We start from the raw sequence: 19,315 nt of genomic DNA on the forward strand, positions 1-19,315 counted from the left end.
ATTCCCCACCTCCAACCGGAAGCCTAAGGTGTACCATATTAATTCTCTAAAGCCCTTTTATTCCAGAGAATTAAAGGTTTGTCAGTTTACAGCCCAGGGAGGAGACGACGCTGAGTGGCCTGAAGGTGTTTACTACGAAGGGAAATGTGCTGGTGGTGTGGAAGAGGTGAACCTCTCCATGACCCTTGGGCGTATGCAGCGACAGCAGATCCAGGAGCTGTGCACTAGCTACGCGCCAACGTTCTCAGCCACCCCAGGACTGACTGAACGGGCATACCACTCCATTGACACAGGTAATGCTCACCCAATTAGGGTCCAACCTTACCGGGTGTCTCCTCAAGCTAAAACTGCTATAGAACGGGAGATCCAGGATATGTTACAGATGGGTGTAATCCGCCCCTCTGAAAGTGCATGGGCATCTCCAGTGGTTCTAGTTCCCAAACCAGATGGGGAAATACGTTTTTGCGTGGACTACCGTAAGCTAAATGCTGTAACTCGCCCAGACAACTATCCAATGCCACGCACAGATGAACTATTAGAGAAACTGGGACGGGCCCAGTTCATCTCTACCTTGGACTTAACCAAGGGGTACTGGCAGGTACCGCTAGATGAATCTGCCAAGGAAAGGTCAGCCTTCATCACACATCTCGGGCTGTATGAATTTAATGTACTCCCTTTTGGGCTGCGAAATGCACCCGCCACTTTCCAAAGACTTGTAGATGGTCTCCTAGCGGGATTAGGAGAATATGCAGTTGCCTACCTTGACGATGTGGCCATATTTTCGGATTCCTGGGCAGACCACCTGGAACATCTACAAAAAGTCCTTGAGCGCATAAGGGAGGCAGGACTAACTGTTAAGGCTAAGAAGTGTCAAATAGGCCTAAACAGAGTGACTTACCTTGGACACCAGGTGGGTCAAGGAACTATCAGCCCCCTACAGGCCAAAGTGGATGCTATCCAAAAGTGGCCTGTCCCAAAGTCAAAGAAACAGGTTCAATCCTTCTTAGGCTTGGCCAGTTATTACAGACGATTTGTACCGCACTACAGCCAAATCGCTGCCCCACTAACAGACCTAACCAAAAAGAAACAGCCAAATGCTGTTCAGTGGACCGAAAAGTGTCAGAAGGCCTTTAACAAGCTTAAAGCGACACTCATGTCTGACCCTGTACTAAGGGCCCCAGACTTTGACAAACCGTTCCTAGTAACCACGGATGCGTCCGAACGTGGTGTGGGAGCAGTTTTAATGCAGAAAGGACCTGATCAAGAATTCCACCCTGTAGTGTTTCTCAGCAAAAAACTGTCTGAGAGGGAAAGCAACTGGTCAGTCACTGAAAAAGAATGTTACGCCATTGTCTACGCTCTGGAAAAGCTACGCCCATATGTTTGGGGACGGCGTTTCCACCTGCAAACCGACCATGCTGCACTGAAGTGGCTTCACACCGTCAAGGAAACTAACAAAAAACTTCTTCGGTGGAGTTTAGCTCTCCAAGATTTTGATTTCGACATCCAACACATCTCAGGAGCTTCTAACAAAGTGGCTGATGCACTCTCCCGTGAAAGTTTCCCAGAATCAACTGGTTAAAATCGTCCTTGAGATGTGGAAAATATTGTTAGTCTTTATGTACTTGGTAGTATATTTAGAGATGCATGTGTCTTATTAACTCTGTTTTTCCTAGAGCTCCAGGAAGAAATCCCAGCCAGTGTTCCACCCTAGCTGAGATTTGGGGGGCGTGTCATAAATATAAAGGGAAGGGTAAACCCCTTTGAAATCCCTCCTGGCCAGGGGAAAGCTCCTCTCACCTGTAAAGGGTTAAGAAGCTAAAGGTAACCTCGCTGGCACCTGACCAAAATGACCAATGAGGAGACAAGATACTTTCAAAAGCTGGGAGGAGGGAGAGAAACAAAGGGTCTGTGTCTGTCTGTATGCTGCTTCTTGCCAGGGACAGAACAGGAATGGAGTCTTAGAACTTTTAGTAAGTAATCTAGCTAGGTATGTGTTAGATTATGATTTCTTTAAATGGCTGAGAAAAGCATTGTGCTGAATAGAATAACTATTTCTGTCTGCGTATCTTTTTTGTAACTTAAGGTTTTGCCTAGAGGGGTTCTCTATGTTTTGGAATCTAATTACCCTGTAAGAGATCTACCATCCTGATTTTACAGGGGGGATTTCTTTATTTCTATTTACTTCTATTTTTTATTAAAAGTCTTCTTGTAAAAAACTGAATGCTTTTTCATTGTTCTCAGATCCAAGGGTTTGGGTCTGTGGTCACTTATGCAAATTGGTGAGGCTTTTTATCCAACATTTCCCAGGAGAGGGGGGGTGCAAGTGTTGGGAGGATTGTTCATTGTTCTTAAGATCCAAGGGTCTGGGTCTGTAGTCACCTAGACAAATTGGTGAGGCTTTTTACCAAACCTTGTCCAGGAAGTGGGGTGCAAGGTTTTGGGAAGTATTTTGGGGGGAAGGACACGTCCAAACAGCTCTTCCCCAGTAACCAGTATTAGTTTGGTGGTGGTAGCGGCCATTCCAAGGATAACGGATGTAATATTTTGTACCTTGGGGAAGTTTTGACCTAAGCTGGTAAAGATAAACTTAGGAGGTTTTTCATGCAGGTCCCCACATCTGTACCCTAGAGTTCAGAGTGGGGGAGGAACCTTGACAGGGGGTAAGAAGGAGAAGGAGAGAGGAGGAGGGGCTGCCCTTCACAAACTGGGAGGGAGAAAGAGAAGCAGCTGAGCTTGAAGCCTGCTATGCTTCCTTCTGCTCTTCCTGTGAGAAATGTAGTTGGCCCAGCTGTTCAAGGATACATGTAAGTGACAAGAGAATTTGCCTCATTTTCTTTTAATGCTCTGCTTGACTGGCCAGTTGGTGTCTTGCTATGAATTAGTCTTTGAAAGAAATCCCTTGCTATGGATGTCAGTGTGTCTGATCCTAAACAATATAAATATTGGTAATCATGTCACCATATTGGGGAAGCAGGTCTACAGGTTCCATGTGAGTGCCATTCATTGTCATTGTCAGAGTTATTGTCGGAAGTCTTGCAGCACACTCTGAAAATGGTCTGGCTTGAACTAGTCTCATCTCCTTTGATGGATCATTCCACTGTTCAAGCACTTTCACATAAAAAAACACCTTATCTATAAAACTCAAGAATGTCCCTGGGATTTTGTCAGTTGTGTTTTTCTACAGGATAACAGCTGCCTCAGTGGGTCAAGAATGGAGAAACAGAAGTTACTCGTAACCAGTTTTTTGAGACAGACTGTATATTCATACTCTGTGGGCACAGCCTAGATCAGGGGTCGGCAACCTTTCAGAAGTGGTGTGCCGAGTCTTCATTTATTCACTTTAAGGTTTCACGTGCCAGTAATACATTTTAACGTTTTTTAGAAGGTCTCTCTCTATAAGTCTATATATTATATAACTAAACTATTGTATGTAAAGTAAACAAGGTTTTCTAAATGTTTAAGAAGCTTCATTTAAAATTAAATTAAAATGCTGATCTTACGCCGCCGGCCCGCTCAGCCCGCTGCCAGCCTGGGGTTCCATTCACCTAGGCCGGCAGCAGGCTGAGCGGGGCCTGCAGCTGGGACCCTGGCTGGCAGGGGCTGACAGCCAGAACTCCAGACCGGCAGCAGGCTGAGCGGGGCCAATAGCTGGGACCCCAGACCAGCAGTGGGCTGAGCAGCGCAGCCCACTGCCACTCAGCCCGCTGCTGGTCTGGGGTTCTGTCCTCCGGCTCCTGCCAGCCAGGGTTCTGGCTGCCGGCCCCACTCAGCCCGCTGCCAGTCTGGGATCCCGGCCCTGTCCACGTAGAGCGGGTACCTACCTTCTCCCTGGTTCTAGCCCATTGTCTTCCTCTCTCTCTGCACTGAGCTGAGGGTGGGAGTGCACTGAGCAGAGGGCTGGGGGTGAAGGAGCAGGCTGGGGGTTGGGATGTAGGGTCTGGCCAGGAGCTAGAACGAGGGAGGGGGCTCAGGGTTGGGGCAGGAGATTTGGGTGTGGAGTGCTTAGCTGGGTAGCTCCCATTTGGTGCGAGACATGCAGGTAGGAATGTGGGGGGGGGGTATAGGAGCTCCCATTTGGTGCTCACGGTGGGGGTGAGAATGTGGGGGGTGCAACAGTCAGGGCATGGGGGTTGGGGCTGGGTATGTGTGGGGGGTGCTGGAGTCAAGGCTGGGGTCATGGGGGGATGCAGGGGTCAGGGCAGAGGGCTGGTAGTGTGTGAGGAGCATGCAGGAGTCAGGGCACGGGGGGCTGGGTATATGTGGGGGGTGCTGGAGTCAGGGCTGGGATGTGTGGGGGGTGCAGGAATCAGGGCAGAGATCTGGGGGCATGTGTGGGGGGTGCTGGAGTCAGGGCTGGGGTCGTGAGGGGGTGCAGGGGTCAGGGAAGGAGGCTGGGGTGTATGAGGGGTGCAGAGATCAGGGCAGAGAGCTGGGTGTATGTGAGGGGGGTGCAGCAATCAGGGCAGAGGGCTAGGGGTATGGGCTGGGGTCGTGGGGGTGCTCCCAGCCACCTGCCCAGAGCGGCTCACGGCAGGGGGCTGGAGGGGATATGCCCTGATTCCACCCCCCTTCCCCAAGGCCCAGTCCCCACGTCTTCTCCGCCTCCTCCCTGGAGCAGCGAGCGCGCTGTGGCTCCGCTTCTGCCCCTCCCTAGCAAGGGCCATCAGCTGATCAGCAGCAGGGACGGAGAGGAGGGGCAGGCACCCAGCACGGTGGGGGGAGCGGGGAGCTTGCCTGTCCTGCAGCAGCAGCCGGCAGGACCAAGCTTCTTCATCCTACCCCTGCACGGGGTCAGGAGAAGAAGAATGGGCCAGGGCGGGCAGGATTTTTAATGGCACGCTGCTGCCTGCCGGGGTCCCGGCCTGGGTTCGGCAGTGGGTGCTGAGTGGGGCCAGCGGCTGGGACCCGGCAGGCAGCCACGTGCCATTAAAAATTGGCTGGCGTGCCGTCTTTGGCATACGCTCCATAGATTGCCGACCCCTGGCCTAGATGATTAAAACTTCTCATAGCAATATCATTGGAGTGCTCATGTGCCCCCTCCTGCTCTTCCCCTTAGAGTTCCTGAATATTCTGAGGATAAAGCTATAAAAAGGGGCATAGCACCTGCTATTCCCTGAGTTTCTTCCACTGCCACTGCAGTGATTATATTAGGACTCGGAGGAAGAGAGAAAGGTGGGTGGGGAGTGCGTATATGCAGAGTCAACCCTGAAAAACTCATCACAAGTAAGAAGTCTTCACCTCTTTTTGAGTGTCCTCTGCATATTCCCTCTCTTTGGCTAGTTTGGAAAGTAGTACCCCATCAATGGGTGGTGGGACTTGGTGTCCTAATTAAATATAGATTCAAGCACTGCCCTACCAAACTGAGCATCTGATTTGAACAGTAGGGCCCAGATTTTTAAAGGTATTTAAGCGTTGCTGCTCTTCTGTAGGTAGAAGGCCAAGGCTCAACAGATAATCCAGAAAGTAGAGCTTCCTGTTCTCTCTGGATACATGGGGCTTCTGACAGAAGACAGATAAGTGGATGACCTGGTTCAGATGGAATCCTAAGATTACTTTTGGAATGAATTTAGGATGTTACCTGAAGGAAACCTTATCCTTATGAAACACCACACAGGGAGGGTTCGCCATAAGGGGCTCTGCTTACCTACTCTTCGGCTGAGGTGATTGCAACCAGAAAAGCAACTTTCATTGGTAGATGAGTGAAGTAACATGAGGCTAAAGGTTTGAATGGGGAATTCATTAATGCTGACAGGATGAGAATTGAGGTTACATATTGGGGTAGGTTTCAGCATCAGAAGAAAGATTCTGACAAGTCCCTTCAGAAACCTTCCTGTAGTTAGATGAGCAAAGTCTCATTGTTTTCCAGAAGATGAAAGACACTAATAGCCACCACATGCTCTTGCAAGGAGCTGAGGGACAACCCTAGTGTTTTCCAGGGAGAGGAGGTAGTCCAGAATAATAGGGATCTAGAACTGTCTGGGGATAGCCTATGATGCTAATCATGTGGAGAATTTCTTCCATTTTCCTTTATAGCATTTTCTCATGGAGTCTTTTCCACTATTCTTAAGGATGGATTGTACAACCTCTGAGTATGACCTCTCTAAATTTGTCATCCATCCAAATACCAAGACACTATATGGAGAAATGCTGTATTGGGAGGGGTGATCTTGCCTCTGGCCTGGGTCAATAGGTCTGGTAAGAGCTGAATGAAGATGCACAGATGTAAGGCCTTCTGGAGAATGCTGGTGAACCTGAAGTGCCTCGGCCACACAGGAGACAGAGACACTTTGCCTTGCTTGATCTTCCTTAGTAAGAGAGGTATAGGCAGGAATGTGTTCTTTAGTGGTTCCAACCATTGTACTAGAAATATACACAAAAGTGGAGTTTTGGCCCCAGGCTGCTTAGGAGCAGTAGGCTGGGCATTTTTTGCTCTTGTGAGATACAAAGAGAACTCATGGTAGGAGTCCTCATTGAATAATGCTCCAAACTGCTGAGTCACATACTTCCCACTCATTGTCTTTGGAGAAATGTCTGCTGAGGCTGTCTGCCAGAGCGCTCTGCATCTCTAGAAGGTGCACTACCAAGGTGGTTGCCTAGGGGGAGATACAACAATTCCATAGATTGACAGCCTTTATGTAAAGAAGGATGGACCTTGCTCCTTCCTGTTTGTTGATATAATAAACAGTTTGCCACATTGTCCAACATAACCTAAACATGCAGGGATGGATGGATAGAACCATTGCAAGCTTTGGGCACTTTGTGCAACCTAGTAGGGAGAAGTCTGTAATTAACCTTTTTGTGGGTGGTGGATGATGAAGAGAACCACTACACACACACTATCTTCATGTTTTCCCGCCTAGGTGAGTGCTGTCAAAAGCCTGTGGAGAAGCAAGAACAACTTATCCAGATTGCGATTGCTTGGCAAATAGATTGTCTGCAACCATGTATGTAGACATTACAGACAAAATCTTGCAAAAGGAGTCACATATATAATGAAGCCATATGGCCTATGACAACAAGACAGGATTGTACTGTTATCTGAGGGCTCAATCCAAGTTGAGAGATGAGATCCTTCATTGCTTGGAACTGGACCTGAGGTAGGAATGCTTTGGCCATGTTTGAATCCAAAGTCACTCCAATAAAGTCTATAGTCTGTGTGGGAGCTAAAGTGGACTTTTCTGCTTTTACTTTTTATTTTTCTGCCTTCACTCCTACAATTGTAGGGATCAGATTAGGGACAGAGTTGCCACATGTACTTCCTGGCATGACTTTCTCACAACCAGTCAGTCTTCTAGGTATAAGAATGTTGATGTGTCCCAATGACGCTGCCCCTACTGACAAGTCCTTTGTGAAGACTTGCTGAGCTGTCAAGAGGTGGAAGGGGAGCACTCTGTATTGGTAATGATGATAAACCACAGGAATTTCCTGTGTGCAGGGTGGAGATCTACGTGAAAATAAATATCCTTTAAATTGAGAGCTATAAACCAATTACTCCAGTTTAGTGAGGGAATTATAGAGGCCAGAGTGATCATTCCGTATCTCAGGCGAAGGATGAAGACGTTAAACTGTCTGAAATCTAGTATGGGCCTACAGCCTCCTTCTTCTTGGGGATACGGAAATACCTTGAGTAAGATTCTTTTCCCTGGTGTTGGGGTAGTACTGGCTCTATGGCTCCCAGATGGAGCAGGGAGTCTGTCTTAGCATCTCTTGTGAGAGGAGTCCCTAGAGTGGGATGGGGGAGAGGGTTTTAAAGGGGGAATGGACAGGAACTTTATTGTACAACTAGTGGTGATAGTTTCCAGAACCCATTTGTTTGATGTTTTATGGTGCCATGCAGAGGATAAGGTGGCTGTCACCCGGGGTATGGGAATCTGATACAAGTAGATTTGGCAGGCGGACTGGTTTACAGCTCTTGACAGTGCTGTCAAAAGGCTTACTCAGTGAGAGACTGGGCCCAGAAGGAGAAAAAAGGGGAAAAGTTCTGTTTACTTTGCTGTATTCTTTCGTGTTTTCTAGGAGGCTCATTAGCTTTCTGCTGGTAAAAGGGTTAAGTAGCTGCTGTTGTCAGTGAGACTGAGGCTTAGGGCATTTCATCTGTGGTGCAGGAGGATAGGTACCCAGAGAATTTCCTTTGAAGGACCTCCACAGTTAACTGGACTTTTTGGGAAATCCAGAGGATCAGAGCCACAAAGCCCGTCTCATGACTACAGATGTTGCCACCAAGCACGAGGCTGTATCAGCTGCATCTACTGAAGCCTGGAAGGCAGACCTGGCTATCAATATACCCTCTTCAATGACTATTTGACACTGAAGTTTGTGTTCTGGAGGCAGCTAGCTGATGAATTCAGAGACCCTATTATAATTAATAAAAGCATACTTTGCCATTAAAGCCTGGTAATTTACTGTGCAGAACTGTAAAGTGTCAGAAATGAAGTTCTTTTTCCTAAAGACGTCTAGATGTTTGGTATCCCTATCTGTGAGTGCAGATCTGTGTTGGTGCTGCTTGTTCCTTTTGGTGACAGGCTACACCACTAAAGAGTCTGGACCAGGGTGTGAGAAACAGTATTATGCCCTTTTAGGGCATGGCTACACTTGCGGATATAGAGTGCTTTGAGTTAAACCAGCCTTCAAAGAGCGCAGTAGGGAAAGCGCTGCAATCTGTCCACTCTGACAGCTACAAGCACACTGGCGTGGCCACATTAGCAGCTCTTGCAATGGCCACAGAGAGCAGTGCATTGTGGTAGCTATCCCAGCATGCAAGTGGCTGCAACGTGGTTTTCAAATGGGGGTGGGGTGGGGTGGAGTGTGACAGGGAGTGTGTTGTGTGTATGTGAGGGGAGAGAGAGTGGGTTTTTGGTGGGGCTGAGAGTATGTCAGCATGCTGTCTTGTAAGTTCAGGCAGCAGCCTGCCCCCCTCTCCTCCCGCCTCTCTCTCTCACTCACAGCATTCCACAGTAATGGTTGCTTTACTGTCCTTGGTGCAAAGTCACCAGTTTGTAAATGGTCACCAGTTTGTCTTGGAGCAGATAAGCATGCCAGCTGTCAGAAATGGAGTTTTCAAAGGGCATATCTGCATTCCTACAGCGAGTTCAAAACAATGAGAAGAGTGGCCACTTGACTTAAGGGGATTATGGGATGTTTCCAGAGGCTGATCAGAGTGCAGTAATGCAACACCTCGTTCACACTGACGCCCAGGTGTTTCAGCCAAGGCTCAACAAGCGTTAATCTTCTCACCGAGGTGGAGTACCAGGAGCGCTCTAGCCGTGGAGTCAGAGCGCTCTACATGCCTTGCCAGTGTTGACAGGTAGTGAGCTAGGGCGCTTTAATGTGCTCTAACGCGCAAATGTAGCCAAGCCCTTAGACAGTACAAAATACTTCTTCTCCATTCCTTTTGGAGTGGAAGCATAGGTGGATGGAGTATGCCAGACCATTTTGGCTGGTTCTAAGATAGCCTCATAGATTGGCAATGCCACCTTACTACGATCTAAGCTCTGGAGAACATCCAGTAATTTATGATATCCTGTATTTCTTCCATGGGGATCTAGAGTGATTTTTCTAAGATGATCTTGGTGTTGTCTATAGTTGTCTGCTGGTGACAGTGAGGCTGATGAGACCTATTCACTTGGTGAGGTTGATAATAACTCTGCCGTCAGATTCTCTCTCTTCCTTGGAGTGTTCCTGAGTGGGTTGGGGTTCTTCCCCAGGTGGGAATATATGCCTTGACTCTTGTTCTGTATTCAGGATATCTCATATAAGGATCCCAGGAACTCAAATAAATCCATTGAGAGGGATCACAGAGGTAATGATAGGAGATGACGGTCCCTCCGAGGAACTGGGTAGCCTCTCCTGTGGGAGTGGGAAGGTGCCCATTAAATCTTAGATCCTCTGTTGGGGCCGACTTCCCATCTTGATAAAACCCGTGAAGCTCTCCCACTGACCCCAGATTCATTAGAGGAGTACAAATCCTCTGTGTGGATGGGCAGGACCATCAGTACTGGTGGTGGTCTTATCATGGTTCAGCTAGTAGATGGCATTAGTGAATGACGAACCAATGGTGTGGGCAAGGACCAGATCTGACAGTACTGGCAACTCTGAGTCTGCACAGATTGTAGGGTCCTCTGGGATAGTGTATCTGACCCTTATTGCTGGGGGACAAACAGGACAAACCCTTGGCGGTGCTGGTGGTGCCAGTTTTGGGCGAACGGCAGTTCTTGGTATCAACAACTCCTTCTCCATGCAAGTTGGTACCATTGGTGGAGGAGGCATCCACTTGCTCCTTTCCCTTACTGGTATGGAGAATAGTTTCACTCCTTCAGCGGTTGAAATTCCTCAGGGAATTTTTGGTTCTCAGAGCTGAGAAACTGGTACCCTGGCTCCTTGTGAGCTCCTGACACACATGTAACAGAGCATAGAGTATCACCTGAGTCAGAAGGGGTCTGGGAAGAAGTCCTTTTCTTAAATGAGGACTTAGAGAGGGATTTCTCACATTTATTCTTGTGAGAGAGTTTACCCTTACCCTAGTCATGTTTGCTTTGTTTGCTAGTGTCCTTAACTTTGCTCTCAGCAGTTCTGGAGCTGGAGACAACCTTGATCGAATGGGGCACTTCTTGACACTTCTGCCTGATGTATAAGGGGGTCTGATAGGTTGGATCAAGGCCTCATTGAGCAATCCATCAGGAATCTTCTAAATCTGAAATTATGGGATTTATTGGTTCAGTGAAGGAAGGAGCAGCAGATATTATACATAGAGGGGATGTGAGCTTCCCCAAGGCAATACAGTCAAGTGGTTGTCACTGACCAGGAAGGTCTGGGGGCAGATTACACAGATCTTGAATCCTGGGGTCTTGGGCATATTAGGTACTCTGTACAGGGGAGTGAGAGAGAGGGCAGGGATCCCAGACTTCTGGCTCCTAAACCTATCTCTAACCCTAGAATAAACTTATATAAGGCCAAATTATTTACAACTGCTTACACTAAAATAAAGAATGCTAGCTAAAGCTGTGGATACTAGACAAGTTCTGTCTCAGGCCACAGGTGGTAAAAAGAAAACAGAGAGGTCGTAGGTCTGCACCACTCCTTATATCCTTGGTTTGGAACATGAGGAGTAGAAGGGCACAGGTGCAGACCAAAGGACTCTGCTAGCGAACAATCTTCAGGTCTCAGGCATATGAAGTGCATGTGCACCTTGACTGAATACATATAGGGACCATAACTTGAAGGAGAACGCTGTTGGCTGTCTCAGCACAGACATTAAGAAATGGATGATTACAAAAAACTGAACTATCCTCTCATCCATGCAGGTGGTATCTCCAAGTCAAATTTGAGATATGCTCAATGAACACCCAGAGGATAGTTTACCCCATCACTCACAATACTGTACTTGTTCTGAGGATAAACAGAGGACTCCAATCTACAGTGGTGTGAATCTTTCATTTTTGTAAGCACTATATTTAAAGGGAAAAAAGATCCTCCCATAATAAAGTAGACAATACAGTACTAAAGATTTTTGCTGAGGAATCTTACCTTGCTGAATTAGAAACTGAGTGGTAGGAACTAAGTCTGTCCATGGTGCAAAGTCACCAGTTTGTAAATCCACAAAATACTCAAAGATAACCCTGTCTCCAGCTGGGAACTGAATGCCTGTGAAGTTGGAATCAGATACTGAAGCAGATAGACAAATCCTCAGCTTGTGCACATTAGAATTTGACGTCAAAGAGTTATGACAATTTATACCAGCTGAGGATCTTCCCCAGAGAAATTAGAGATTTCATATTGTTCAACTGCCTCTTTAAGTGTGGTGCTGGAAAGCTAAACAACTGAACAGTAGTCAATATAGCTTATTTCTCAAAGAAATGAAATGTGTACATATATTTCTAGATTTTTAAAAAACACTTTAAACATCTCTCCTTCTTATCACTCATTGCAAGGTCAAAAATACATTTTGATTATCAATAAGGGTATGCCACATTGAAAAAAAACCCATGGCAGTGAGTCTCAGAGCCTTGTCAACTGCCTTGGGCTCATGCTATGGGACTAAAATACCAGTGTAGATGTGCTTGCTCAAGCTACAGCCTGCACTCTGAAACCGGGCAAGAGAGGTGGGTCTCAGAGCCTGGGCTTCACCCCAAGAGGGCATGTCTATACTGCTATTTTTAGCCCCATAGTGCAAGTCCTGCAAAACAAAGTCACCAGACTGGGGCGCTCATGGTATGTTTATACTGTAATTAAAAACCTGTGGCTGGCCCATGCCAGCTGATTCATGCTCACAGGGCTCAGGCCAAGGGGCCTGATGGTCTAGTGATGGTGTAGACATTTGGGCTTGGGCTGGAGCCCAGGCTTTAGCACCATGTGAGGTGGGAGGGTCCCAGAGCTTGGGCTGCAGCCTGAGCCCAAATGTCTACACCATCATTAAACAACCCCTTAGCCCGAGCCCAAGCCAGCTAGCACAGACCAGCCATGGGGGTTTAATTGCAGTGGAGATGTACCCTGCCACAAGTGTTTCTTTGCAGCGTAGACACACTCTAAATAAATGATCCTTCTAAATTTAAACTGATTAGCAACTCTGGAACTACACATATTTTCTGCTGCTTTGTGAACAGTTTTTCAGCAATCAGCCAAAGTGGAAATCATGGCTGGCCTACCCTGACAACTTCACCTCTCCCAGTCACAGTATTATTAATGACTGTGACTTTGTCTGAATATGATAATTACACAAATTATTTTGGGGAGAAAATCTGGGACTTTGAAAACAGATAATTATTCAGCTAATTTGATCTTTTTTAGTTTTTAAGTATTATACATTGTAAAAAGTGTACAAAACCATATATATAATATGTGGCTTTTAAGTCCAAACATGAACATTTTTTATTTATAAGATTTGGTTCTAAAAGATGAAAACCTTCAAACTAATTATAATAGAAACACCATAAAATTAATGAATACGACATATAGCAAAACTTACCAATCGGTGATTCTCCTTCAAATATATCACGAACAAAGTTACTGAAACTGCGTGTTATAGTTACAAGAGACTCATCTTGGGTATCTATGCCAATCAGAGACTCTTCCTCATAATCAGCCTCTCGTCTTAAAACTCCTCCAACTACCCAAGTAAATGCAAAGACATACAGTTTCCCTAACAATGATGGCAGTTTGTCAGGATACTTCTCCAAAAACCATTTCTGATCTTCCCTGGAATCAATGAAAAAGAAGTAGGTTCAGTAATATTACAACAGGCTATTACTATTGTAGTCAACTGCTTCATTGCAAGTCATTAACTTATATGTTATAAATTGTTAATATGCAACAAGTAGGTTTATAAACATAAGGACTGGTAGGGTGACATTTTCAAAAGATATGCATGGTTGCTAATAGCCAAGTGGCGTGCAACATATTACACAGTTGTTGTGTACCAGATGGTAAATAATTCTGTAGTACTGCTGCCAAGGGTTCTCAAAAAGCCCCAATAAGGCACGATACATTAAGAGTATTACTCCACTTTTCCTAATACAATGGTGCTGTTTCAGTGTGAGACTGTGGTCCCTTGGCCGGAACCTGGAGTAGAGGGTGGGTTAACACAATTCCAAGATACTGTGGCAGAACGCCAACCTCGTCCCCATGGGTCCCGCATTTCCAGGTGGTTTATGCTAGCCTCAGAGGCTCACTGCAACCCTCCACGTAGCCCTTCTCTCTCTAGGGCCAGAGTTACAGTCTACTGAGCCCTTTTCATCATAAGCCAGCAAGGACGTTGGTGAGAGAACTCCCTCAGTCTCTTTTGTCCCTACAGGCTTATTCCAGAACAGTTTAACCTCCTGTCCTGACAGGGGCCTGTCTTCCCCTCCCAGGAGGTGTTTCTGTAGTGGCAGGTTGGGGGGAACCCAAGCCCACCCTCTACTCTGGGTTCCGGCCCAGGGACCCTAATGGCAGCAGCTGTTGGCAGCTGACCTCTCACCGCCAGAGTTGCTACATTTCCCTGGGTCACTTCCACACAACTCTCCCGCTTCTCTCTCAACGCCTTTTTCACCCTTACCTTAGGGCTCCCTTTTCTGTGGCTTGAGGGTGTCTTCATTACCCAGCCTTTTGGCTGCACGTCCTTTCCTCTGACTCCCTGGCTCTCCTCGGCCTGACTGGAGTGAGCCCTTTTATAGTATCAGAGGGGCCTTAATTAGAATCAGGTGTTCACATTAGCTTAATGGTCAATTAACCTGCAAAGAGTCAGGTGAGGAGTCAGGTGTTCTCATTAGCCTAACGGTTTCAACTGACTCTTTGCGGGCTAACTGGAGTCATGTGTCCACCCTAGCCTGGAGCAGCCCCTGCTCTGGTCAGTCAGGGAACAGAAAACTGCTTATCCAGTGGCCAGTATATCTGCCTTCTACTACTCTGCTGTACCCAACTGGCCTGGGTCTATCACATACGGTAGTTTGGCTGGTGGTCATGAATAAGTTGAGGGACATAGAACACGATCACAAGTTGTGAACTAAATAATTATACTGGAGGAATGCAGTATATATGCAGAGACCAACCTTACTGGGACTCAGGTACAAAATTCAGATCGTTCTCTAAATTCTTGAATTAAAGAAAACTGTAAACAATCATCTAGTTAGTTTCATCCAACATCTCAGTTTGTGCAGTCAGGCAGATATCACTAGCATACACACACTTTGAGGTTGTAGTTTGGAAAAGATTTGACATGCAGCCATTAAACAAAGTTAGGGCCAACATAGAACCTTGTGGTAGCCTGTTCTTTAAGATGCAAGGAAGACCAATTTTATTTGCCAACTCCTAATTATCCAATTTGAATTAATACACTGTTTATCAAGGGGTTTCTCTTTTCTTGAAAGAAAAATGGCTTATTGTTAACAAATCTAAACCCATTGGCTGACCTTTTCTTTTCTACTGAGGCCTTTGCAATTAGTGCTTTGGCTTCAACTGTTAGTTGAGAGCTGAGGTGCTGGGTCTGGGGTACTTCTGAAGTACCTGCAACAGAGTTTTGACGTTCAACACCTAAAAAAAAGTTAGAAGACATCATTTGACATATGTATGAAATAAGTTTATAAGATTACACAAACTACAGTTGTACTAATTTTCGTTTTCTAGGCAATCAACTTTGAAACTTCTCATTTGCATTACACATTTTATGGAATGTCAAAAGGCAACTACTTTGAAAATGTTAGATTAACATTGGAACTATGTTTTACCAAAGAATTTTTTATGACTTCATCATAATTTACTCTAGAAAATAATTCAAATGACTGACTGTAGAGAAAAGTCCTTTTTGCTTCTACCAACTCAGGAATAGAAAAGAATTGTTCTACCTAACAGATGTACACATAAAACATAAACAACATTCTACACACATGAAATCTTTCAGCTTTCTGTTCTTCCTCTGTACCTATAAGTCTGAATGCACTGCTAGGTTACTAGTAACTCTCACAAAATATGCTGCCCTTTGTAGAAAGGGCAGATAAGATGGAGAATCAGAAGACATGGAACATGGGTGACAAGAAGCTCATCGACTTAACTACTTCTGCTTTTAGGAAGCATTACAAGTAGTAACTGTGGAACTGGTTGTTCCTCTGTAGGAAAACAGGTGGTTAAGACATTGGGGGATGACTGAGCTCATAAATCAGAATCCAGAATGCCAGGCATGAGTTATTCTGAAGATTGCCAATATATTGTGAAGAGTCAGGCCATTAGGAAATCAGAGGTGGTAGCTGAACTTTACCCATTTTAATTTTAGCGGTGTTAGTTACTAGAATAGCATTAACTAGTATCAGATTTTTCTTTACCATACAATTGGTTGTATTATTTTCATTATCTTTTTCTCAGACTGATAGGAGTTCATTTGGATTAACATGAACTGAAGACAAAAAGCTGAATCACAGCATACATAGGTTTCTTTATGAGTAAAATTCACTTAGGAGAGTAAGGGCCAAAAATTGCCCCCAGTGTAGCAGAATTGCAACGGAACTACAGAGAGGACGCTGGGGGACTCCACACTCCCTGCATGCACCAAAGCAGGGCTTGGTGCCAGTTCCACATACAGACTTGCCATGTGAGGCAAGATGGTGAATTCACTATCACTTGGAGCATTTAAAATAAGAAAAGATATATTTTAAATATATGCTTTAAAAGATATGCTCTATTTCAACTTCTGTGAGAAATTCTATGACCTGTATGTGCAGGGGCTCAGAGGCCTTGAAATCTGTAAGGCTATAAGTCAACCTGTTCATTCTGTTCTTTCATGGGCTATGGAGAGAACGGGATTGCCTGCACTACCCTTAACGTGCTCATAATACTTGCAGTTCTGATTAAGATAATCTGCAGTAAATCCTGCTTCCCCCTCCCCCAAAGCACAGTTGATATATTCTGTCCCCACTTTCTTCTGAGTCATCAGAGGTTGGCCACAGCAGAAGACAGGGTACTGGATGAGGTGGAGCAGTGTTCTGAAATGGTAGTTAATTCTCTTTCTAAATGCCTTACTGGTGTGTCTTCATCAAATGCTTATGAGCATACTGATCACCAGATATGGGACTGGGAAGGAATTTTCTCCCAGGTCAGACTGGCAAGGGCCTTGGGTTTCTTCTACCTTCCTCTGTAGCATATGGCATGGTTTGCCCACTGGGATTATCTTGGCATGTCTCACCTAATCATTTCCCTGCCACTGCAGGCACCTTGGGCACTGGTGGCACCTTGTTCTTTGACTGTGGCACACAAAAGTTTATTTAGACCAAAGCATTTCAGTCCTAGGGAAACTGAAGTCTTTGGTCTTAATAGAGGGGTGTCTCGGTGAAATATGATGGCCTGTGACATACAGAAGGTCTGACTAGATAATCTGACGGTCCCTTCTGGCCTGAAACTCTATAAAACTATGAAATATACTAATATTATTCTCTGTATTTCCTAGGGACTGTAACATCCAACATATTGTATGTTGCACCAAACTTGTATTATTTACCAATTACATATCTGTTAGAATTTTATTAAATTATTGAAATAATATAAAAACCTAATCTTTGGTTTCCAAAAAGATAATAGAACAAAAAAAATGTCTACATCATTTCAAATACAACATGTGTTTCCATATATATTAATCTAAACAGAATTTTAGAAGTATTTATATTTTAACTCTTCACCCAAACCAAACTAAAAAGGAACAATGTGAAATATTTACAGCTTATTAGAAATAAGTATGGAAAGAAAATACTTTAAAACAGGAAAGTGGAAATAGGGTCCCATTTCTGTCACCTGTACTCATTCTGAGTGATACTTCACTATATAAATAGTTGCAATGATTTTTGTGTAATTATTTCAAGAATAATATACTTTTCAACATGAGCAAAGGTGGTCGAATCAGGCCTTAAGTGACAAAATTAAGGATGCTTACTTACCTGTTACTACTGGAGGGTCTTCGAGATGTGTGGTCCCTATTTGTATTCCACACATGAGTTTTCATGCACACCATGCACCTGAATCCAGAGATTTTTAGTAAGCAGCGTCAATTGATCTTCTAATGCTCTGAACCAGGAGTACAAGGGGCAGCGCAGACCAACACCTCTCCAATTCCTTCTACTGAAAATCTAGTTATCATCTGCAGCAGGGGGCAATGGAAGGTGTGGAATACAGATAGGGACCACATATCTTGAAGAACCTCCAGTAGTAACAAGTAAATAATCTCCATTTCTTCTTCAAGTGATGGTCACTATCTGAATTCCACATGTGGGAAATTAGTAGGCAGTGGTCAAACAGGAGGTGGATGAGAAGATGCAGATATAATGACTGTCTGTAGTATTGCTGTCCCTACACTTATATCAGCAGTAGAAGACTGCACTAAAGCGTAATGTCTTGTAAAGGTGTGTAAGGAGCTCCAGATAGCTGCAATACATATTTCCAGTAAAGGCAAGTCTTGCAGAGACGCTGTAGAAATTACTTGCACTCTGGTGGAATGGCCCCTCACCCCCTCTGTGGAGGAAATAAGAGCTAATTGGAAACAAACAGTGTTGCAATCCAAGATCCATTTAGAGTCTCTCTGACCTCTTGAGTTCTCTGCTATGGCAATAAAAAGGCTAGGTGTCTTTCTAGTTGCTTTTGTTCTCTGTAGATAAAAGACTAGTGCTCATCAGACGTCTAGAGCATGAAGCCTCCTTGCCACATCAGAGGCGCATGGTTCTAGAAAAAAAATGTTGGTAAGTGGATGGTTTGACTGATTTGAAACTCAAATTATTTTAGGGATGAATTTTGGGTGTAGTTGAAGAGAGATCTTCTCTTTAAGAAAGGCAATCTGTGGTGGATTTGCCATGAGTGCTCCCAGCTTGATCATCTTTCTGGCAACTTTTATCGAAAAATGGGACATAGAGCATGAGGCTAATGATCTGAAAGGAGGTTTGGTGAGAGTCAAAAGAATGAGGTGGAGTTTCTTCACCACTGGTGGAAAGGATCTAACAAGTCCCTTCAAGAATCTAGTCATCGCAGGATGAATGAAGATAGTGTGGTCTTTGGTAGGAGAATGAAAAGCGCTGATTGCTGACAGATGAACCTGTAGGGAACTGACAGAGACACCCAATGTCTTAAGGTGAATAGATGTTCTAGAATAGCAGGGATCTCACTGGAATCTAGAGATAATTGGTGTTGTGACCAAGAGGAGAAACACTTTCACTTGGCTGAATAGCATCTCCTGATAGAATTCTTCCTGCTTTGGTTGAGGATGGATTGAACCACCATGGAACATGAGTGCTCTACCTCTGATGCCCATCCAAATGCCAGGCCTTGAGTTGTTGTGGCCCTGGGTTGGAGTGTCTGATGGTGCCATTGTATTGCATTAGCAGATCTGGAAATTGTTGGATGTTGATGGACAAGCAGGTTGAAATCCTCAGGTGGTCTGAGAACCAGAACTGCCTCAGCCAGCTGGGTGTGATGAGGATGACCCAAGCCCTGTCACGATGGATTTTCCAAAGGACTGTGGTATCAATGACTTAGGAGGACAGACATCACTGAGGTGGTCTGTCCATGGAACAGAAGGGAGTTCCCATTGAGAATGGAATTGTGAATCTCGCCCATTCATGGTCTGAGGAAAAATGTCTCCTGAGACTGTCTGCTAGGGAGCTTTGCATATTTGGTAGGCATACTACCAAACAGTTATATGATTTCAGATACACCAGTTCCACATGTTGACTGTCTCTATATGCAGAGGGAGGTATCTTGTTCTCCTGTTTGTTTACGTAGAGGACAGTCATTATGTTGCCAATATTATCTGGATATGTCAGGATTGGATGAATGGAAAGAAAGCATCGCAGGCCCAACAGACCTCTTTTTG

At 45.1% G+C, this 19,315-nt stretch overlaps 1 protein-coding gene across 1 annotated transcript in view; it reads right to left on the reverse strand.

Annotated features, from left to right (window-relative positions):
* The window catches only part of DNAH14 (dynein axonemal heavy chain 14), a 485,531-nt gene that overhangs the window by 198,326 nt on the left and 267,890 nt on the right, over nt 1–19,315 (reverse strand). The window contains exons 43-45 of the mRNA XM_048843312.2: nt 14,886–15,006; nt 12,965–13,194; nt 11,527–11,643 (exon numbers count right to left, since the gene is read on the reverse strand). Coding sequence (XP_048699269.2) covers nt 11,527–11,643; nt 12,965–13,194; nt 14,886–15,006 — 468 coding nt within the window. The remainder of the gene's footprint in view (nt 1–11,526; nt 11,644–12,964; nt 13,195–14,885; nt 15,007–19,315) is intronic.

The sequence above is a fragment of the Caretta caretta genome, chromosome 3 (assembly GCF_965140235.1).
Source record: "Caretta caretta isolate rCarCar2 chromosome 3, rCarCar1.hap1, whole genome shotgun sequence".
Taxonomy (NCBI): domain Eukaryota; kingdom Metazoa; phylum Chordata; order Testudines; family Cheloniidae; genus Caretta; species Caretta caretta.